Raw genomic sequence first — 22,653 nt, 5'->3', positions numbered from 1 at the left:
TGGAGAAGAGTACGGAGAAGGAAAAGAGGATGGGGTGGGGGGAGGTGGAGATAAGTCAGGGGAAGTGATGGAATGGCCGTGGGTGACCGATGAGCACTGGGGAATGAGAGGAAGAGGAGCAGGATGGAAATACAGGACAAAAACAAAGTCGGTACTGGGCACTGGGCACTGGCGGGGAGGAGGGGAGCCGTGGCGGGGGTGAGGGGGGCACTGATGGGTGGAAAGGTCACTAGCAGCAGGCCCCTGATGAGGAAGGTGTATTCAAAAACAATGAGGATGAGAGAGGGAACACTGACAACCCCCCCCCCCACCATATATCCAAGGTCCGTCCGCCACACCTTCACAGGCATTCACAGAGGGGAGGTGGACAAGCGGGAGGGGGACAGGGAGGACCCTGACAGGCTGCGTCTGGCTCTCAGAGTGGGGAAACTGGCCGACCACTGACAGCCGGGAGCGGGTACATTAGGTAAGAAGGAGGTTGACTAACTAGGAGGAGGGTTGAGCTGAGGGGATGGGGAGGAACGAATGAATGAATAAATGAATGAATGACGGGAGTGGAGAGTGCTGGCTGACACAAGCGAGCCGACGGACGGACGGACGGAGGGACGGACGGACGGAGGCGCTGACCCCCTCCCCCTTGACGAAGCGCAGGGTTGACAAAGGCGCTGATCCACGGACTGGGCGCCGACTGCAGGTGCTGAGTGACAGCAGAACGCGGACTGACGGAGAAGGAAGAAGTGGGGGGGCGGGGAGGGGGTCCCCTCCTCTGCCTGGGCCGGAGGAAGCCGCCGGCGCGCGGCCGCACTCACCTGCCCCGCAGGCTGAGGGCTGGGGGGGTGGGGGGGTCGCGGCGGCTCCTCCAAGGCCCGAGGGAGGCCAGGACGCTCGCAGAGGGGACGTGCGGACGGCCTGCAGAGGGCCGCACGCACATGGGCCCCGGCCCGCGGCGCGGCGCCTCCGGACTCGGGCGCAGCCGGCGGGAGGCTCGGGACCCGCTCGGGACCGGCTCGGGGCCGCGGGCGAGATCGCTCCAAGATGGCGGCGGCGGCGGCGAGAGCGAGCGCGAGCGCGGGCGCGGGCGCGCGCGCTCCGGGGACCCGCTTCCTCGCGCGCGCGCGGGCGCGGACGGGGAAGGGGGCGGGGCGGGGGCGGGGCGGGGGCGGGGCGGGGGCGCGCCCCGGGGGCGGGGCCAGCCGAGGAGGCGCAGGATCGCCGCTCTCCAGTCTAGGCTAGGGGTCTGGCCGAGAGGCTCGGGATGGAAACGTAGCGGCCTCCCCAAGGCTCTCTGTCCTGAGGTGTCTCCGGGATCGAGCCGGCTGTGCTCCATTCTCCGGCCATCTTCATCTGTCACCCAAGAGCAGCGGCTCGCTGTGGCCTGCCCAGGTGTGTGCGCAGGTCCTCCCCTACGTCCCGTTTCTGAACTGGGCAGCGAACTGGCGAACTGCCCTCCTTTTTCTTTTTTCCTGAGTGCCCCGTACATGTTAGGCAGTATTTCTGCACGTTACGGACGTGTGTCCCTGTAACGTGGCTTGGAATTCGTTCAAATTTAATCTCTAAAATGGGACTGATTTCCGGTGGCCTTGCAAGCCGTGGGAAAATAAAAAAAAAATTTAAAAACCAAAAAAAAAAAAAAAAAAAAAAAAAAAAAACCAGAAATGAAACATGTAAGGAATGTGTCAACACATGCTAGTTAAGAACTCTATGCCGGGCTGGAGAGATGGCTCAGAGGTTAAGAACACTGGCTGTTCTTCCAGAGGTCTTGAGTTCAATTCCCAGCAACCACATGGTGGCTCACAACCATCTATAGTGAGATCTGGTGCCCTCTTCTGGCCTGCAGGTATACATGCAGACAGAACACTGTATACATAATAAAATAAATCTTAAAAAAAATAAAAATAAAAAATAGTTTTAAAAAAAAAAAAAAAAAAAAAAAGAACTCTATGCCTTTCAGCTGCAAGTTCACCAGTGTTTGTGCGAAAATACAACCCGACGTGGGTGGTTGGTGCACTTTGGTGGAGACCAAAGCAGGAGAGTAAGCAAAACATTGTGGCTCCGGGCGTAGTGGCGCACGTCTTGAATCCCAGCACTCCAGAGGCAGGAGGATCTCTGTCAGTTCGAGGCCTGCCTGATCTACCCAGCGAGTTCCAGGTCAGCTAGAACTACATACTGAAAAATGTCTGAAGGGAGTTAGGGGTGGAGGAGAGCATCTGGGCCCTTCAAGTACTTTTGCCTTTGAGGTGGTACTGCTGTGCTTCTTCAGCAGAGGGCGCCAAAGAGACACTGCTTTGTTGGGGGTGGAGAGGCGAGAAAGCGTTTTCCTTGCCTGGTCTGGAAAGCAAAATTGGAGGCACCTGGGTTCACGCCAAGGCCTCTGGCGGTGGTCCGCAGCACAGCTTTTCCCAGGCCACCCTACTGAAAGTGACTTTGGTAAGATTTACCCTGAATACAGAAGCTGACAGTGCTGCAGAACCGGGACTTGTCCTGGGGTACCAAATACAGGGGATGACCCATAGTCCTAAAAACCGCAGCAGTGAGCAGGTGCAACCCTGCCCCTGACCTTTCCACTATTTTTGTGCCCAGGCCAGAGTTCGTGAATCAGCAGCAGCTCATGCACCCTACACACACACACACACACACACACACACACACACACACACACACACACACACACACCATTTTTGCAATATTAAGCAAGCACAGTACTGCTGAGCTGCATCTCCAGCCCTTACCTGTTTTATTTTTTATTATTATTATTATTATTTTAATTTTGAGCTGGGCATGTAGTCCCAATATTTGAGAGATTGAGGCAGGAGGATTAGTAATTCAAGATCGGTTTGGACTGCATATTGAGTTCAAGGGCAGCCTGGACTGCATGAGACCTTGTCTTAAAATACCGTTTGTTGGTTTGTTTGTTTGTTTTGAGGGCATAAGGTTTTGATAAGTTGTGCAGGCTAGCCTTGAACTTGTGGCATTCCCCTGCTCCTTTCACACCACACTGAATTCATCAGCGAACGTCCTGTACCTTTCATTTCAGTATGTAACCTGTAAGACCAGTTCCTCTCATCTGACTCAAAACAGTCTAGATGGGCCCCCTGCTTTTCTCCTGGAGGACTTCCTGTAGGCCATTCAGCATAGTGTTCAAAGGGCTCCTGTTAAAATAAGTCAGATCAGATCTCTGACCTCAGGGCTTGCTGTCTCACCCAAGATGAAAGCAAGAATCCTTGCTGTTGCCCACACAGCTTTTTGTGATGTGATCTCACTTTATCTACTCATTTTATTTCATTTCAGTCATGATAACCTCCTGCCCCAGGTCAATTGCTCACACCTTCACTGTATCTTTTCAGGCATCTCCCCTTATTTTGCTACGCTTGCTGACTTGCCTCATAGATACTTGCTGATTTCCTCCTCCTCAGTGAGGGCTTCCCTGACTGCTCGGTTTAAAGCCTTGGGTTTATAGGATGCTAACTTCACAGCCTCCTCTCCCATTTAGTCTTTCCTCTTTCCCAGTGGTATCACTGACTAGTCACAATCCAATAAGGAGACCTGGAACTACACAGTGATTTCAACAGGGGGAGTATATTATAAAAATGACCAATTATAGGATGATTGTGAAGAAATAAAACTATATTCAAGAAAGAAAAATCTTGGAAGACAGTTTATTCTTCCAACGGGGGTTCATTCTTTCTCAAAGAAGTTTGGCATCATCCCAGTTAAAGACAGAGACATTCCCTGGGCTGTCCTGAACTTTCTGAGAAGAACTGCCATGCACTACAGAACAGATCTTACAAAGGCATACAACTTCCAAAGAGCAAGCAAGAATGAAAACTAACCACGGAGGTGCCTGTGAGCATCACTGGGAATTACCCATGGGGACAGCAGTCAGAGACAAGTACCAACACTTGATGAGAATGAGAATAACGCGTGGCCTTCCCATCCCCCTAGTAACTACCCAACACAAACAAGACAGAGGATGCCCACGGGCCGCAGACGGAAAGCCAGAGGTCTCTCCTGTCGAAAGTTAATGTCCTGGGTGAGAGGGATCTGGAGTTGATGTGGTAAGGAGAAAACTGGATCATCAGCTCTGTGGACATCCTTCTATGCAACAACAAAACAACTACATTTCCAGCTAACAATATTGCTCTTGGGGTTGGCAAGATGGCCCAGTGGGTAAAGTCAGTCACTCCCGAGCTGACCATCTGAATTTGATCCCTACCTAGAGCCCACATGCTGGAAAGAGAGAACTGACTCCCACAAGTTGTCCTCTGACCTCCACAGGAACTCAGTAGCAAGCACACACACACACACACACACACACACACACACACACACACACACACAGATAATAAATAAATGTAACTTTGAAAATTTGTTCTGTAGTGTAATCCCTACTCTTTCCCTAAAAATGAGATTATGTACACTTCCAGCAGTCATTACAACTGTCACTGGCTATTTTGATTACTCTTCAAGTACAGTCCCTATCCCACTGAAAAGTTTCTTATGCAAACACTAAATAGTGATGTTACCATCTAAAAGCTTGTATTTTTTAAAAGAGAAAAAAGTATGTACAATATATAACAATGAAAAATATGCAAAGCTACTACATTCCTTATTTCTGCAATGGGTGCAGTACATGTTGGCGTGTATTATTGTCTGTAACCATTTAGGATTTACACAAAACACCTAGAACAAAGGCAGTTATTTCTGACACAAAAGGACCAAATAGAGTGAATTCTATCACTAAGAGCACCAAATAAAAAGTCAGTCACCAATAAACTGGAGAAAGCAAAGCTATGTCTCAGAGCACCATCAGAACAGGACTAGTGGTGGCCTGCATTGTCCTTGCCTCAAGAGCCCCTGAGTTTCTATGCCAAGATCGACCCAGGAACCAGAATCTCTAAAAAGAATGAAAACAGGCAGAACCATGCCTATATACACCATAATCAAATTGCTGGGGGCCAAAGACAGAAAAAACCATGAAAGCAGAAAGAAAAAAATGACTCACCAACATTAAGGGAACAACAATAAAGTTTATAGCTGAGGACTCATAAAAGATCAAGGAAGTGATAAAATAGCATTCAGAGTGTGAAGGAAAAATAAAAACTGTCAATGAATAAACTCTATGTCCGGCAAAACTATCCTTCCAAAACTGAAAGTAGAAGACTGGGGAGATAGCTCAGTAAAGTGATTACTGTGCAGGCATGACGTCCTGGGTTCGAATCCCAAAACCCACATAAAAAACCAGGCTGAGGGACTGGAGAAATGACTCAGTAATTAATAGCACTAGCTGCTCTTCCAGAGGACCTGAATTTGATTCCCAGTAACCACATGTCAGCTCACAATCATCTGTAACTCCAGTTCCAAGGATTCAACACCCTCTTCTGGCTTCCAACCATACCCACATACATGTGACATATACTCTAATAGATACATACATACACATAAATAAATCTTTAAGAAAGAAAGAGAGAGAATGGAATCCAAGGTTGACTGCTTGCCTCTGCTCATACACACACACACAATTTTTTTTTAATGAGGATGAACTAGCGGGAGGTGGTAGCACACACCTTTAATCCCAGTACTAGGGAGGCAGAGGCAGATGGATCTTTGTGAGTTTGAGGCAAGCCTGGTCTACAGAACAACAAGTTCCAGAACAGCCAGGGCTACATGAAGAAACCCTGTCTCATCTTGAGAAAAAAAAAAAAAGTGAGGGTGAGCTAAAAACATTCCCAGGCACATCAAATAGAAAACACGGGGTTGGGGATTTAGCTCAGTGATAGAGTGCTTGCCCAGCAAGCGCAAGGCCCTGGGTTCGGTTCTCAGCTCTGGGGAAAAAAAAAAAGAAGAAAACACATTGCAGATACACTTATACTCTTCCTGGGTATAGATGAAAAAGTGTGGAGTCACCACAAGATATACTTGCACTCCCATGTTCATTGTGGAACTCTTCAGTCGCCAGAAATATAAAATCAGCTAAATCCCCACTGACAGATGAGTGAGAAAAGAGTATATGGTTGGGGCTTGGGAGATGGCTCAGCATTTAAGAGCACTTGCTACAGGTAAAGTACTGTCCCACCACCCAACCAAACAAACAAACAAACAAAAACTAACTGCAGTTCCTCTGTTTCTTCTTGTTGTTGTTGTTCTTCTTCTCTTTTTTTTTTTTTTTTTTTTTTTTGATTTTTTTGGAGACAGGATTTTTCTGTGTATCCCTGGCTGTCCTAGAACTCACTCTGTAGTTCAGGCTGGCCTCAAACTCACAGAGATCCACCTGCCTCTGCCTCCCAAGTTCTGAGATCAAAGGTGTGAATCACCACACCTAGCTCTATAACATAAATCGTTAAAAAAAAAAATTTAAAAGAATCTGTATTGCTCATGAAGAGAACTGGAATTTGGTCCTTAGCATCGACATAGGGTGGCCTACAACTGCCTGTAACACCAGTTCTTTGAGATTCATTGACTTTTTCTGGCATTCATAGACAATGCATTCAGATGTGTACACACACACACAAAAAAAGATTTATAATAAAAATAATAAATGATGCCAGGCAGTGGTGGTGTATGCCTTCAATCCCAGCACTTGGAAGGCAGAGGCAGGCAGATCTCTGTGAGCCTGAGATCTACAGAGTGAGTTCCAGGACAGCCAAGGCTGTTACACAGAGAAACCCTATCTTGAAAAACCAATAATAATAATAATAATAATAATAATATAATAAATGGTAAACAAACACAATGGACCATTAGCCATTATGAAGAAAAGGGGGAGAACTAGAGAGCATCACGTGAACTTAGTTGAACACTGAAAGACAAATGTCATCTGCATTTTTTTTTTTTTTTACTCACTGTGAAGTTGTGGAACTCACTTTGTAGACCAGGCTGACCTAGAACTCACAGAGATTCACCTGCCTCTGCCTCCCAAGTGCTGGAATTAAAAGTATGTGTCAAAAAAATAAAAATAAAAATAAAAGTATGTGTCTGGCCACATGCACTCTTTCATAGGCAGAAATTTTAGAAATGCTGATCTGAATGTAGGAGAGAGATTATTGGAGCCCGGGAAGGATGCCAGGGGAGAAGAGGTGGAGAGGAGTGTAAGTGTAAGCTAACATGATATATGGATATATGAAAATATCATGGCGAAACCACTAATTTGGCAGGCATAGTGAAATGGTACACACCTGTAATCTCAACAGTTGATAAGTTCAGGCAGGAGGACCAGGAGTTCAAGGTCATTCTCAGCTGCATAGCTAGATAAAGGCCATCCTTGGCTACATGACACCCTGGATCAAGAAAAAAGTCTTTACTTTGTATGATTAATAAATGTTAATAAAAACTGCATTATAGCAGAGTTAAAACAGTACGTAAGCTAGAGGTAATCTAACCCCACAGAAGCTAATGAAGTACTCCAGAGGAAAATTCAGTAATATAGCAAAAGGATTATGTATCAAGAGTAATAGGGTTTATTCCATTATTTGTTTAGCATACAAAATTCATAAGGAGACAGTTGTGTAGTTTGGTCTGTTTGAGGGGCCCCTGGCAGTGAGACCAGGATCTATCCCTGGTGCATGAGCGGGCTTTTTGGAGCCCACTCCCTATGGTGGGATGCCTTGCTCAGCCTTGTGCAGCAGGGAGGGGCTTGGTCCTGCCTCAACTGAGTACCAGGCTTTGTTGACTCCGCCTTACCCTGTTGGAGGAGTGGATGGGCGGGGGGAGGGGGGGAACGACAGGACACTGGGGGGAAGGGGAAAGTGTGGTTGGTATGTAAAATGAATAAAACATTTAAAAAAAAAAAGAGAGTAGTTTTAAAAAAAAAAGTGAGTTCCAGGACAGCCAAGTCTACACACAGAGAAACTCTGTCTCAAGCAAAACAAAACAAAACAAAAAATTAGTTGGAGGGGTTGGAGAGATGGCTCAGTGGTTAAGAGCACTCACTATTCTTGCGGAGAGGCTATGGGTTCGGTTCCCAGCTTACAGCTGTCTGTAACTCCAGTTGGAGGAGATCTGACACCTTCTTCTTCTTGCCTCTGCACATACATACCAGGCACATACACGGTACACAAACATACAAGTGGACAAAACACGGTACACAAACATACAAGTGGACAAAACACTCATATGCATAAAATGAGATAATATTTTTTAAAACAAAAGATAATCACCAATTTGAAAGGTGCAGATGATAACTTGCTGTTTAGCTAGTTATACATGCATGGATCACCCCACTTCTGCTTGCCCCAATTTCAGCCAACAAAGGTACCTATCAAACTCTATCCTGGGGGAAACAGTTGAGACTGACTCTCATTTCCACTTGCAAAATCAGTCCTTTCAGTGACTGGCATACCGCAGGTGGACAAAATGGGCTTACTTCACTTACTACTGTGCAGTTGGTAGCAGTTTTCTTATTTACAGAACAATTATCTTAAACTCAACAAAATGTGGTAATTAAAAAAGATAATGATTTTGTAACGCATAAATAACCATAAGCTCACATCCCCGCTTTGAACCTCATGACTACTTTTGGCAGATGGACTGCAAGTGCAAATTTCTAGGCAATTAAAAGTCAATGAACAACAACAATAACAAATAGGTGTTGGGGGAAACCTTTACGTTCTTTTCCACTTTGATGATATGCATTTCAAAGGTCCACTTGGCCTTCCCATGAGTTCACATGAATGGAAAAAAAAAACTATTTAAGACTTGGAAATTGAGCCTTTTTTTTCCTTTTTTTTTTAAAGATTTAGTTATTACGTATACAGTGTTCTGCTACATGGCAGAAGAGGGCACCAGATCTCAATACAGATGGTTGGGAGCCACCATGTGGTTGCTGGGAATTGAACTCAGGTCCTCTGCCAGAACAGCCAGTGCTCTTAACCGCTGAGCCATTTCTCCAGCCCCTTTTTTGGTTTTTTGAGCAAGGTTTTCTCTGTGTAGCTTTGCATCTTTCCTGGAACTCACTCTGTAGCCCAGGCTTGGCCTCAAACTCACAGAGATCCACCTGCCTCTGCCTCCCAGTGCTGGGACTAAAGGCATGCGCCACCACCGCCCAGCTGCTGGAACACCATTAATCCCAGCACTTGGGAGGCAGAGGCAGGTGGGTCTCTGTGAGTTCAAGGCTAGCCTGGTCTACAAAGTGAGTTCCAGGGGCTGACATAGAGAAACCCTGTCTCCAACCTTCCTACCCCCCCCCAAAAAAAGATTTGAAGATTTTTGTTGAAGCCTGGTCTAAGTCAGTAATTTTGGAAGAAGGGCTTTAGGGCTTAAAAAATAAAAACACCTAAAATCAAAGTATGCTAGATAGTATTGCTATACTGCCATTCTCAGTAGCCTGAGTTCTAGACCTTTAGGGATCTCAGCTGAAACCAGACTTGGATTTGTGGCTTTGACATAGAAAAGAATGACATTCCAAGACTAGCCATTTTATGGAGCAGAAGTTGAGTTTATTTTTTTTTGATGGAAACATCATCTTTATTGATATAAACATAATCCTTTATTATTTAGGATTATGATAGGCACTTCCATGACAAAAAGAGGGCTCTAAGACAATGAAGAGTGAAAGAGCAACACGTGAGCTAAAAAGACTTTTCACCCTCATTATCTCCATCAGCACTTTGCTCCAACTTCCAACAGAATAAGAGCTGGGGCTTAATAAAAAAAAAATACTTTAATGGAGACGTAAGCACAGGGGTTAAGAGAGACAACGCAAGCGTGTGGTGATGGCTGTTTTTAAACCCAGCAGATGCAGGCAGAGCTCTGTGAGTTCAAGATGAACCTGGTCTGCATATCAAGTTCCTCCCCAGCCAGCACTGCATAGAGATCCTGTCTCAAATGAGGGTGTGTGTTTGGGGGTAGGGGACTCAGAAGAAAGTAAGACATCCAAGAGAATAGGTGTAGGCTTCTCAAGGAGCCAGGAAGACAAATCCATAGGTATGAGCTCTGTAAGGGAGAGTTATAATTGTTGAGCATTGATCATGTATCCCATCTTGATGGCTCTCAGGTTGTATCTCAAAAGATCACTAATCCTCCCCCCACCCCCCATGCGTAGGATGGGTGAGGTCTGGGAATGCCTTGGATGGCAATCTGGTAAGGTAAAACCACAAGTTACAAGGGTTACACAAGACATTTAGTCTATGTTCTTTCCCTCTAAACCAGGTTTCTGATGGGAATTCTGGAAAATTGCAGGTTCATAGTTGGGAAGAGAAAGACCTTAAGCAGTTGTTAATCGTGCTAGATTTCTTGCTTCTCTACTGGTAAGAGGCTGGGGGTGAGAAGGAGGAAGGCTCTCCATTCCCCTTCTTTTGTCCCCTCAGATTTTTCTTTCTAGCCTGCCTCATTGCCTCTTGGTTCTAAATTCACCCTTCTACAAACCTGGCCTCCAAGTTAGGGCTGGCAAACCTCTTTACTCCTAGAGACAGCAGCATTAACTGGCTGGGCTGCCACTTTGCTAGCGAAAGTGAGCACATCAGCCTGGAATGGGTGTGGGTCGGGCAGACATGCCAACTCAGCTAGGATGGCCTTCAATAAAGAGTCGGTGGGTGGAGACATGATCAATCAATGGTGTCCAACCCTGGACAAGACACCAAGGAAGTACAGGAGAGCTATACATTCAGACACAAAATTGTGAACTTAAAACATTGAGGAGGTTTTTTAAAGATTTATTTTTAGAGTGTTTGTCTGTACACCACATGCGTGCATGGCGCCGGCGGTGGTCCGAAGAGGGCATCGGATCCACAGGAAGTGCGGTTACAGTTGTGAGCTGCCATGTGGTTGCTGAGAATCAAGCCTGACTTTTCAGGAAAAGCAGCCGGTGTTCTTTCCCGCTGAGTCATCTCCCCAGCCCCAAACATTGTGTGTTTTAAAACACTTTTTTTTGTTTGTTTTGTTTTTGTTTCTCTGTGTAGCCCTGTCTGTCCTGGAACTCGCTCTGTAGACCAGGCTGGCCCGAACTCTGAGATCGGCCTGCCTCTACCTCCTGCCGAGATTTAAGGCGAGCGTCACTACCGCACCGGAAATGGTTTTCGCACTTTTCAATGAATGAGCTTTTGAGGTTAGTCTGTAATTTAGCTTGGGCGATTGTCAAGTATGAACGCTGTAGATGAAAAGGCCCTGCAGCGATGACACGCAAAATGAACATTAGGCTCACAACCCACGGCCGGGGGTGGATACCCCGAGGTGGCCCAATACAGTTCTATGTGGTTCAGAGAAGCGAAAACGCCTGACAGCCCTGGTAACCGCCCACAGTCCCACCGAATCAGACGCAGGCCAGGGATGCCAGAAGCGGCATTGCTCGCCGGCCAGATTCAGAGAGCTGCACTAGCCCCCCACGGGCGGACCCGGGTCGCGCATCCTCCACGATGGGGAAGTGCCACCAGCTCTAGACCCCTCTAACCGGCTGGGGCCTTTCTCGCTGGTACAGCAGCCGACGCCCCAGGGCGGACGCTCCTCTGGCGCCAGGGGGCGCGCGGCTGCTCAGGGGACCTTCTGGCCTGCGACGGCAGCTCGACTGCTCCGAGGCGGGCCTGGTGAACCCCGGCGTTTCCCCCGCAACGTGCGGGTATCGCTTGAGCTACTACCATGGAGGTGCCGATGGGCCCCGGGCCCCGGCAGGGGGGCGGAGGACTAGGCGCGACTAGGTCCACGTCCTCCGGCCGTACAACGCGGGCCTCGGCGATACCCTGGGCGCGCTTCTCTGCCTGGCTGGAGTGCGTGTGCGTGGTCACCTTCGATCTGGAGCTGGGCCAGGCGCTGGAGGTAAGAGGGTGGGCTGGCCGGCCCCCCAGAACGGTCCCAGTGCCTCTCCTTCCGCGGCCTGAACCTCTCCAGACGCCCCTCCTCCTCTCCGGACGTCCCTCCTCTCCCGATGCCCCTCCCCCGCCACGCTCCTCCCTTCCCTCGCCTGCACCCCTGCTGCTGCTCTTTTCCTCCTAGTCGTTTCTCTCCGCTGCGCGCCCACCCTCCAGGAAACTGATCCCAAGGCCTCCTCGCCTGTAGCCTTCCTGCTTGGTCTAGGGTCCTCTTCGTCGCCTCTCTGTATACTTTGTATCCTCAGGCTGACCTTTCCCCCACTTCCTTCGACTAGTGACTAGCTAGCTTAGCGACCTCCTCTCTCCTAACCCTCTTTCCTATCGCCAGTCACCTCTCCAAGAGGAGCCTCTTCCTCAGAGCTCTAGGAGCGCTTCCCAGGCCAAGAAAGGGACCGTCTCCAAGGCCTGATTGCCTATCCATCAATTTATTTTCCGCAGCATCTTCCGTGGCCCTTTCCCCCAAAGAGGCAAAAATACCTCCTGCCCTCAGTTGCTCGAGTTCCTAGGGTCCATCTCCCCCCCAGGTTTTGCATTGTGTCTGCTGCAGTCTCCGATATCACCCGTAAGTTCGTTTCTGGTTTTCCTGCTAGAAATCCTGTGGCACTCCTCTTTCACTTAGAATCAGATCCAGACCCTGTGAGGCCCTGCTTGGCCCCTCTACTTGAAGCTCTTCTCAACCTTTGGCATCTGGTCACCAGCTGTGTGCAGCTGGGCAGGGCCATAGGCTTTTGATGTGGTCTTTCTCTGGCATGAAGGCCTCCATCCCACTTACACATAAAGACAGCTTCTCTTCTAGATAAAGATGAAAATATCAGCCAGGCTGGGGTACATGCAAACCCAATGTGCGGGAGGCTGAGGCAGGATCATAAGTTTGAGGCCAATATGGATTATATAGTGAGTTCCAGAGTAGCCTGAGCTACAGAATCAAACTTTGTCTGAAGAAAGAGAAGAAAGAGAAGAAAGACAGACAGAAAGAAAGAAAGAAAGAAAGAAAGAAAGAAAGAAAGAAAGAAAGAAAGAAAGAAAGAAAAAGAAAGGAAGGAAGGAAGGAAGAAAGAAAGAAGATGGGCATGGTGGGTGGTACATGTCTAATCCCAGTACTCTGGAGACAGAAGCAGGCTGATCTCTTATGAGTTCAAGGCCAGCCTGGTCAACTTAATGAATTCCACGACAGCCAAAGCTATACACAGTGAGACCTGGTCTCAGCAAAAAAACAACTAAACAAAAACCACCAGAAAGGTCAAGAGGGCGGGGGAGGAAGAAAATGTTTCAGGCTCAGTGAGGCATTTGGCAGGTCCAGTCAAGATAATGTCTATGTTCTAAAGAGCCCTGACACAAACCAGGGAGCTGACCATTCACAGGAGGTCCATTGTAGATGACTAGATGACAGTGTCTCAGAGGCTGACCATGATGTCAGAGTGACCTGTGAGACCCTGAGAGGTTGTGAGTGTAGCTGAGGTAAGGCTGAAAAGTGACCCTTGAGACAGCTGCTGCAGCATACCTTTGTGGTTGGGAAATGCTATGGCTCAGATGATGAGAGCCTAGAGGTCTAAAATCTTCTAAACAGAAAAGTGTAATTCTTTTTTGTTGGCAGAGTGTATATGTTTTGAGACATGGTTTCTTCCATGTCACTTCTGCTGTTCTGGAACTCTGTAGACCAGGCCAGCTGTAAGCTCACAGAGCTGTGCCTGCCTCTGCCTCCTGAGTGCATGCTGGGATTAGAGGTGTGCACGACCACCACCTCTGGCCATACACATACTTTTTTTTTTTTTTTTTTTTTTTTTGCTTGTTTGATTTTTGAGGATCTTTGTAGCTAGGGCTGTCCTAGAACTCACTATGTAGACCAGGCTGGCTCTGCCTCCACTTATATTGGCTTTTTGAGGGAGGGGGTCCCCTGAAACAGACTTTCTTTGGTCTCAGTCTCTGCCTCTGGGATCGAAGGCGTGTACAACCATGCCTGGCTCTCAGCTTGGTTTTTTTATATCACCCAGGACCGCCAGTCGAGGCCACAACAGGCTGGGCCTTCCTACATCATTCGCTAATTAAGAAAATGTACTACCGACTTGCCTACAGGCCAGTCTTACGGAGGAATTTCCTCAATTCAGAGTCATTCTTCCCAAATGACTCTGGCTAGCTAGTGTCAAGTCCATGGAAAACTAGCAAGCACACCCAGTCTAACTAGGGCTAAAGGTCATGGAGAAGAGGAATCAGAATCGAGGAGAAGGTTCTGATGTAAGGTTCAACATGATGTAGGGAAGGAGGAGGTCACTGGGAGGCCAGGGAGTGGGCCAGAAGGATAGCAAACACATGCTTATGACTGCTGATGAGCTGTCTTAGTGGACGTCACTTCAGGCAGATAGATACATTATCACCAAGTGCTCTGTCTTCCCCTGCAGCTAGTCTACCCACGTGACTTCCAGCTCACAGACAAGGAGGTAGGTTTTGGACTTCTTGGGAGTGGATGTCCCCAGGAGTGAGCCAGCCCTCACTGGAACTCTGTTTGTTTCAGAAAAGCAGCATCTGCTACCTGTCCTTTCCAGACTCCCACTCAGGTAGGTAATCCCACACTCCCTGAACCAGACACCGGTTGTGGAGCTAGAAGGTGATGGGCAAAAAGTAGAGTATGGGGCCAGCGGTATGTAGGCTGCCAGCAGTCTACGAGGCACTGTAAGGATGGACCCTCACCAGAGCCCCAGCTGCAGCAAGATAGCCAGGTTCTCTAAAACCCATAGATAGCCAGATATCTGGGCGATCTGGTCTCTTTCACTTCATTACAGCAGTCGCCGAGTGAGCACTGTGCAGGGTATTCTCCTGCCCCGGGCCGGTTGAGTCAGGCTCCTGCAAGGATGGGTCTCTGCATCGGTTCATTCATTCCAAGACTCTTATGTGATGTATCAGGATAGGAGTCTGTTGGGAATCAAATTGTCAAGTTAGTTTTCCCTTGAGAGGGCATTTGCCCTTGTACCACAGTCCTCACCCCTGATAGGGGGAGGAGATTCTCCCATTCATGGCGTGTGGTGGGGCTGCCTCTTTTCAGGATGCCTTGGAGACACTCAATTCAGTTTCCGTATGCGTCAGTGTGGAGGACAAAGGAGCCTTTGGCATGGTGACGACAGGCCCTATAACAACAAGGCCCCCTTGGCACTGCAGGTGAGTAGTGGGATGTATCTGGTCTGTGTCTTCTTTCCCTTTACTAGGGGCCTCTCTGGCTCCTGGCTGTGAACTTAACATAACATAAGCTCTTGGGCTTGTGCAGTAGAGGTGCTGGCCGGGCCCATCCTGTGAGGTCAGTAACTGTAAGCTGCAGGTCCTGCACTGGGGTCTCCACCTGGGCCAGCTCTTCCGGGGTTCACCAGGATCACTAAATTGATGCTGTACATCATGTCTCCCTGGCTGGGCACCTGTGTGATTAAATAAGCTGGGGCTCAGTGAGCAGAAGTCTGCAGGGCCTTCCAGGGGTCCTGGGCACTCTCGTGTTAGCTAAGTCCTTTCTGTGTCAGCATTCCGTCAGCGGCCATCCTCTAGACTGGTTTAGCCCACCTTCTGAACTAGGGAATCCTACATCCCACTGTGGTAGACACAGGGCAGGCCCTAGTCTGCAAGTGCCTCCTACATCTTCTGGATTCCTAGGTGTTTCTTAGGGTTTTTTGTTGGTTTGTTTGTTTGTTTGTTTGTTTTAAAGACAGGGTCTCACTGTGTAGCCCTGGCTGTCCTGGAACTCACTATGTAGAACAGGCTGGCCTTGAACTCATCATAGAGATCCATTTGCTTCTGCCTCCCAACCCTAACCCGGAGTGCCAGGACTAAAGGCGTGTACCACCATGCCTGGCCTTAGGTTTCCTCCTTAACAGCCCCTGCTTGTGTACCCCTGGATCTAGCGAATGGCCTGTGTAGGGCATGGCTAACACTGCACTCCTTACAGAGAGAGCCGGCGCACTACCTGGGCTACGTGTACTTCAGACAGGTGAAGGACAGCTCCATGAGGAGGGGCTACTTCCAGAAGGTGAGCTGCCTGCCGCTGTGAGCTAGTGCTGTGGAGAGGTAGCAAATGGTGGACAGCCGCAGGACAGCTAGTGAGCAGTCCTGAGCCTCCAGGGGTGCCTACCCATCTGCAGCCCACCTGGGTAGCAGGACCAAGGAGGAGCCACCACTGGGCCCAGTTCTTCCTGAAGCCTTTCTTTGCCTAGGATGGCACTCGAGGCCCAGAATATCCCAGCTCCTCAGGTCTTGCTGGTGTCACCACACTGCCAGGATAAGGACAACTTGGGCAGCTCACACTTCCCTCTGAAGGCCCTGGGCCCAATCCTCACCCTGCTCTCACCTGGGGTTGTCTACCCTATGGTTATCTGCACTAGCTCAGGGTGCAGACATCAGGCTCTCTCTTGTCCAATCCCGATACATGAGTTTGGCTATTCTGTGGCCGCTGTCCCATGGGGTGACGGGGATGTGCTGCCCTGACCAGCTCTGGGTAAGCGTGGCTTCAGGGTTGCCATGGGCTCCTGAATTATAGGAGTGATGTCTGTAGCTGAATGCCCTCTGACTGGCCCTGCATCATCACAGTCTTTAGTGCTGGTGTCCCGCCTGCCATTTGTCCGGCTCTTTCAGTCACTCCTAAGCCTGATCGCCCCTGAGTACTTTGAGAAGCTGGCACCATGCCTGGAAGCAGGTGAGTGGCCATCAGACCTGGCCAGCGTTGTCTCATCTCAGCCCTTTGGGACAGCTCCTGACATTGGCCACCTATGTCCACAGTGTGCAATGAGATTGACCAGTGGCCAGCCCCTGTGCCAGGGCAGACCCTGAACCTACCTATCATGGGAGTCGTCATTCAGGTGAGGAGCAGCTGAAGGGTAAGCGATGCCAGTGTTGGTGGGTGGAGACACTCTACTCCATTTGTGGCAGCTGCTTCCTTCCTCCCTAGGTGCGCATTCCATCCAGGGTGGACAAGCTGGAATCCAATCCTCCAAAGCAGTGTGACCAAGAGGTGGGGGATGGGGTAGAAGGAGCTGGGCCTTAGCCTGAGCCCTGTCCCTGGGCTTGGGTGGTTGTCGCTTCTGCCTCACCAGCCTCCTTTGTGGGTGGCCAGACCTAGGCAAGGCCAGGGTGGTGGCCAGCATTTTCAGTATGGAGCCTGTGGTGGGGGGAGGGAGTGGCATGGAGCTGCAGGACTGTCATCAGAGAGAGCGTTCACCTGGGCCTGACCTACCTTCCCTTCCCTTCTCAGAACCTGCTGCCAGCCCCTGTGGTCCTCACTAGTGTCCATGAACTGGATCTGTTTAGGTGAGCCCTGTAGGGTACCACAGGCTACTCTGAGGGAGCCTACCCACAGTCATACACACACAAGTGCGTATGTCATGCAGGGCACAACTTGCCAAGAGAGGCTCTCATCTGAGTGACCCTTGAGAAACTTGCACAGGAGACCTGCACCCAAGTGTCTGACTAAGGGAAAATGCATACAGTAGGCAGGAAAGTCCTTTGCTCAGAGAGGTTGTAAGAGAGACATTTGCTCTCTGAGGCTGCCCCTTTGGGCCTTTCTAGGTGTCTTCAAGGGATCCTGGACTTTGAGATTATCTTCTTCCATCCTGGGCCCAACAGGAGCCAGGACTTTAGTCTGGTGGCATAAGAGGCAATAGGGATAGCAAAGCCCTGGATTGGTAGACTCCTGGGTCACAGGCAGGGTCCAGGTCGGGTCCCCTAGGCCAGCACTAGCTCAGGTGGTCTGTCAGAACGTGGGGTGACTTTGGCGACCTGAGACACCCCTTACACTTGGACCATCCTTACTGCTGTCTTGGGGAGAGGTAGTGCCCTGTGCTTACTATGGCACCTTTGTACCAGGGCTGCCTGACTGGCCCAAATGCTCTCTCCTCACCAGGTGCTTCCGGCCAGTACTAACCCATGTGCAGACCCTGTGGGAGCTCATGCTCCTTGGGGAGCCGCTCGTGGTCCTGGCACCCTCGCCTGACGTGTCTTCAGAGCTGGTGCTAGCCCTGACCAGGTGCAGACTTTACCCACTCGACTGTTCCGGCTGTGCCTGGTTACCCCCGCCTTACACATTCCTTGCTGCCCTACCCCCGCAGCTGCCTACAGCCCCTGAAGTTCTGCTGTGACTTCCGCCCCTACTTCACCATTCACGACAGCGAGTTCAAGGAGCTCACAACGCGAACACAGGCTCCGTAAGTTCATGTCCTTCCTTCCTGCTCTCACACACTACCTCCCCTAGGTCTCTCTCTGCCTCTTCTCTCTTTCTCTCTCTCTAGACCAAACGTGGTCCTGGGAGTCACAAACCCTTTCTTTATCAAAACACTCCAGCACTGGCCTCATGTCCTCCGAATTGGGGAGCCCAAGATGTCAGGTGAGAAGACCAGAGGCTATAAGCCTCACCAGCTTGGGACCTTAGGTGGGGTTCTGTATCCAATACCTCTGAAGCCATAGGCATAGGCAGAGCTGTGGGTACTGAGCCGTGGCTACTGGGTCTATTTCACAGGGGACCTTCCTAAGCAGGTCAAGCTTAAAAAACCCTCACGGCTGAAGACCCTCGACACCAAACCAGGTCTGTGCTTCCCCCTTGGGCTGCAGCCCCGTCTACTCTGGTAAGGCCTGTCCTGCACTTGGTAGATTCCTCCGGTGGTGACAGGCCTTCTGAGTCTTTTTCTTTCTATTCAGGCCCCATGGTGGCAGGTGGGGGGACATTGTCTTCTTTAGCAGGTCTCTTGAGTCTCGGGACGGATGGGGTGAGAGCCGTGCAGGTTCTGTCGAGGGAATGGGGCTGTAGGCAGATCAGACAACCCTCTTCATCGTCAGTAGAGCTGTGGGAGCGTGGAAGGGAGGCTGAATGGACAGCCACAACTCTGACTCCCTGTCAGGCCTCTACACCTCCTATACTGCCCACCTCCACCGGGACAAAGCATTGCTTAAAAGACTGCTCAAGGTACAGGCTCTTGGGTAGGGCCTGGATGTGGGTACTTGTGTGCTGTGAAGGCTGCAGGGTACCAGCCAATGCTGAGACTCAGTCCATGCTTCCTCTGGCAGGGCGTACAGAAGAAGCGGCCATGGGATGCACAGAGTGCCCTGCTGAGGCGGCACTTCCTAGAGCTCACACAGAGTTTCATCATCCCTCTGGTGAGACAGGCGGGGTGTGCCAGCCGTGGGCCTGAGGGAGAGATGGTCGGGGGTTATGGCTCACACTCACTCCTTGTCCCTTCCCCTCCAGGAGCACTACATGGCCAGCCTCATGCCACTGCAGAAGAGCATCACACCCTGGAAGGTGGGCGTCCAGGGAGTTCTGGGGAGGGTCAATTCAATCCCCGTACCCAGAAGGGAAGGCCTGAGACAGGTGTCCACATGGAACAGAGATGGTGGCTGTGATGCAGAAGCCACCAGGGCAGGAAGTTGACCCTGTGTCTGCCAGCATCCCATCCAGGGCAGAGAAATAAGGACTGCAAGGGAGGGCCACTAACAGAACTCCTCAGGGCTGTCCAGGGATCTGTCCCAAGCGGGGTATGGTGAAGAGCTCTAGATACATCCTGGAGAGGGAGGGTTCCATCCTGCTGAAAGGTAGGATGCCTGTGTTCTTTAACACCTAGCTCATATTACCTTTGTCTCAGAGCCCCCCCCAGATCTGCCCCTTCCGCCAGGATGATTTCCTGCGTAGCCTGGAGCATGCGGGACCCCAGCTCACCTGCATCCTCAAGGGTGACTGGCTGGGCCTTTACAGGTGGGTAAACATTGGGCACAGGCTGCTGGGGGTGTCCCCAAATGCACGAGGTCAGCTCTTCAGCCGCCTCTCGCCATCACAGGCGTTTCTTCAAGTCCCCCAATTTTGACGGCTGGTATCGGCAACGACATAAAGAGATGGCCCAGAAGCTGGAGGCTCTGCACTTGGAAGCTATTTGTGAGGCGGTGAGGGAAGGAAAAGGGAGGGGACAGGTCCAGGCCTAGGGTGGGTGGGAGACTCGGTGAGAAGAACCTGACATGTCCCTAGCAGAATCTCGAGGCCTGGATGAAGGACAAGTCGGAGGTGGAAGTGGTGGACCTAGTCCTGAAACTCCGGGAAAAACTGGTGAGAAGCCTTCTGGGCCGCCCAGCCTCCGCCTGCCAGGCCGGAAGTACGGCCACCCCTTACTGCCACTGTCCTTCCAGGTGCGGGCACAGGGCCACCAGCTCCCTGTGAAGGAGGTGACACTACATCGTGCTCAGCTGTACATCGATACAGTTATTGGCTCCCTGCCCAAGGACCTCCAAGCAGTCCTGTGCCCTCCCTAGGACAGGGCCAACCTGTGTGGTCCTGGGGGCCTAAGTCTGCCAAGTTCTCTCTCCACCAGGCTGGGGCTCCTACCTCGGCTTCAGCCCCTCCCAGAACCACCTCTGTCCCAGCAGTAAAAATGACATTTACAATGACAGTCTGGTCCTGACTGACTGCTGGGGGATTCTGTGCTGGCACTGTCTGGCTCCTTCCTGGGCCCCACCTGTCCTCTGCAGCTGGAGGTGGGCGTGGGCTAGTGGCCCTCGCTGATGTAGGTGCCCTCACCACCTGCCCCCTCCTGGCTCCCATCTGCCCACACTTCAGGATGCCTTGTGTGGTGGGTCCTTTAGCCCAGCAGGCTTCCCAGCTCAGAGCGGAGGGAGGCAGCTGCCAGGGCTGGCCCCTCTCCTCCACTCCACTCCTTCCCTCTTCTGGGGAGTGATAGGTACTGTGCCTAGGCAGCTACTTGAGAAGGCAGAAACTCTTTGTCCTGTGAGGACCTAAATCTCCCTCCTGCTGTGATTGGTCAGGATGAGAGAGTGAGGGATGGTTATGGGACCTGGTACCCCACTTGGACAGCAAGCTCAGGCTGTTCTTTGAGGTTCTCACCATGGTCCTTGTTCCCTTTCTTGGAACACCCCCTGGACACCTGCTCCATGAGTTTCACCCAGGCCTCCAAGGGAGACTCCAGCTTTTCCCCTCATGTCTGCCCCTCCCCTTGAATCTTGAAAGGCTTTGGGCTATAGCCTAATGTAACATTCTCTGCTGTCTTGTCCTTAGTTGGTCTCTTAGGCCAGGGTGTCTCTTGGAGGTACTGTTCTGTGCTCTTCCTACGAAAGGGCTAACCTGTGATCCCAGGTGCCTAAGTCTGCCAAGGCTCCCTTCAAGGCTCTATCCTGGCTTCAGTCCCCCATCCAGAACCACGTTGTCTGAGCAGTAAAAATGGCATTTGGAACCACAGCCTGGTCCCTGAATGTTGGAGAAATCTTTGCTGGCTCTGTCTCCCCCCTTCCTGGATTAGATACTGTTGTGCAGTGACCCCCCCCCCCCCCCCCCCGCCCCCAAGCCTGGGTACAATGAGCTACAATGTTCCAGCCCAGCACAGTATCGGGGCCCTTGGGAAGGTGCAAACTAAAGTGTGGACCAGAGCTGCAGCCCAACCCTGGCTGAGTATCAGAAACCTGTAGGTAGGTCTCCTGACCACTCAGACTCCAAATCTGAGTGGCCAGGCCATGTAGGTGGCTCACTGGGCAGTGTTGGGTAGTAGCAGGGAAAAGGGGGCATTCAGGAAGAGTGGGCTGTACACCCTGTAATGCTTTAAGGTGTGTTAGCAAATTAAGCTGATGCAGAGCTGCACAGTGAGCTTTTGCTTTCTTCTAGAGCTCCCATGTAGCATGACTAACCCATTCTGGGTTCTTTAGACTTCTTCGACCAAATCAAGTATATACTGCCTTGCCATTCCCCACTGATCCTGGCTAAGTCCAGACAACAAAGGCAGTAAACATTGTAAACAGGTGCCAGCCCTGTTCCTAGATCGTTGTATATGTTCTCTTGTTTACCCCCTGACCTCAGCCTATGACAACTTGTCACATTGTATCCATTTTACAGGAAACAGACAAGATAGATGTGATGAAGGTGTACAGTGAGCCAGATTAGTCTAACTCAGCGTCCAGTTAGAAAACTGAGCAGAGGCAGGTGGAGGCGGAGACCTTGGCATTAGAAAGAGTGGCCCTGGCACCCCCTGGAACAGAGGTGCCAGCCTCACCACCGAGAGCCTGGTCTCTAAGGGATCTTTAGAAATATGGCATCTTCCACTGTGACAGATGGAGCTCCCAGGCTATGGGGACAGCAGAGTGCTAGCCATTTGGAGTCTGTGAAACTGTGCCTTTGGTGTGCCCAGCCTCCTATCCAAGTATACAGTGGCCAGGATTGAAGCCCCCAGGTCTTAGTGGTCCCACCCTAAAGAGCACATCTCAAATGCCACTGCAATGTGTTTCTCATGTTTTCACTTTCTGAGGGCTGTCATACAGTAGCTTCAGAGTGGCCCCATGGACCTCAGCCACCACCCACCTAGGACTGTCCTAGCAGCTCAGAACACTGGACATGAGACCCAGGAAACAGATTTGGGGGGCGGGGGGATGGTGTGGATACAACAGTACTGCCTAGGGCATAGACCCAAGGCTGACACATACAGGAATGAGGAAAGTTCCAGTCCCTTTTAGGGGTTTGTCCCGATGACTGTAGCGTTTACAGCCTGGGGCCTCCCACCAGCTACATCCTCTTCTACCCTTGCTCTCCCAGCTTGGGATCAGCTCCGAGTTAGCGGGGCTTCTGTCCAGAGTAGGCTCAAGCCTTCCAGTCCATGCCAAGGACAAGGGCCTGGAGGGAAGAAGACAGATGACTTCAAGGAATTGCCCCCTCCCCCCAAGCCCGAGGTCCCTCATGGTTAAGATGCCTGGATAGTGAAAAGCTAATCCAAGAGGTTGTGGTCCCCAGGGATCCCTTGTGTGGCAAGTTGGAGAGAGCTGTGAGCCAGCATTCAGGGGATCCAGAAGGGCTGGGTGGAGGTCATGAGGCAGCCAGCCCCAGGGACAGACCGGAAGGACAGGAGGGCTCTTT

The 22,653-nt window shown here is 50.7% G+C and overlaps 2 protein-coding genes across 14 annotated transcripts in view; one reads left to right on the top strand and one right to left on the bottom strand.

Annotated features, from left to right (window-relative positions):
- Ppp6r2 (protein phosphatase 6 regulatory subunit 2) overlaps positions 1-1,032 on the bottom strand; it is a 95,096-nt gene extending 94,064 nt beyond the window's left edge. For 3 of the 7 annotated variants that reach the window (XM_052748636.1, XM_052748635.1, XM_052748637.1), the window contains exon 1: positions 810-1,031. The gene's annotated coding sequence lies outside the window, so the exon portion shown is untranslated. Of the gene's footprint in view, positions 1-809 lie in introns of all 7 variants that reach the window. The other 4 variants (XM_052748639.1, XM_052748641.1, XM_052748640.1 and 1 more) reach the window with 3 other exon arrangements.
- Positions 1,033-10,631: 9,599 nt separating this feature from the next.
- On the top strand, positions 10,632-20,994 carry Dennd6b (DENN domain containing 6B). 7 transcript variants are annotated; one of them, XM_052748627.1, is made up of 20 exons: positions 10,644-11,742; positions 14,192-14,230; positions 14,305-14,347; positions 14,833-14,945; positions 15,718-15,798; positions 16,356-16,461; positions 16,545-16,624; positions 16,714-16,776; positions 17,017-17,072; positions 17,665-17,787; positions 17,870-17,965; positions 18,050-18,144; positions 18,277-18,342; positions 18,656-18,720; positions 18,822-18,911; positions 19,003-19,056; positions 19,397-19,506; positions 19,589-19,683; positions 19,774-19,851; positions 19,932-20,994. In XM_052748627.1, exons 1-20 carry the CDS (start codon positions 11,566-11,568, stop codon positions 20,201-20,203), a joined length of 1,902 nt encoding a protein of 633 aa, XP_052604587.1. In that variant the 5' UTR covers positions 10,644-11,565; the 3' UTR covers positions 20,204-20,994. The 7 variants fall into 7 exon arrangements, 4 of the variants coding, with proteins under 4 accessions (XP_052604588.1, XP_052604587.1, XP_052604589.1 ...); XR_008220635.1 differs by having other exon boundaries at positions 10,648-11,742; positions 19,777-19,851; positions 19,932-19,949; XM_052748629.1 differs by having other exon boundaries at positions 10,649-11,742; positions 19,589-19,691; positions 19,932-20,191.
- The last annotated feature ends 1,659 nt before the right edge of the window (positions 20,995-22,653 follow it).

This window comes from Peromyscus californicus, unplaced genomic scaffold, assembly GCF_007827085.1.
Source record: "Peromyscus californicus insignis strain IS unplaced genomic scaffold, ASM782708v3 Scaffold_20__1_contigs__length_68692818, whole genome shotgun sequence".
NCBI classification, from domain to species: domain Eukaryota; kingdom Metazoa; phylum Chordata; class Mammalia; order Rodentia; family Cricetidae; genus Peromyscus; species Peromyscus californicus.
The sequence above is the reverse complement of the archived record's forward strand: the minus strand, read 5'-3'. Positions and strand labels throughout refer to the sequence as shown.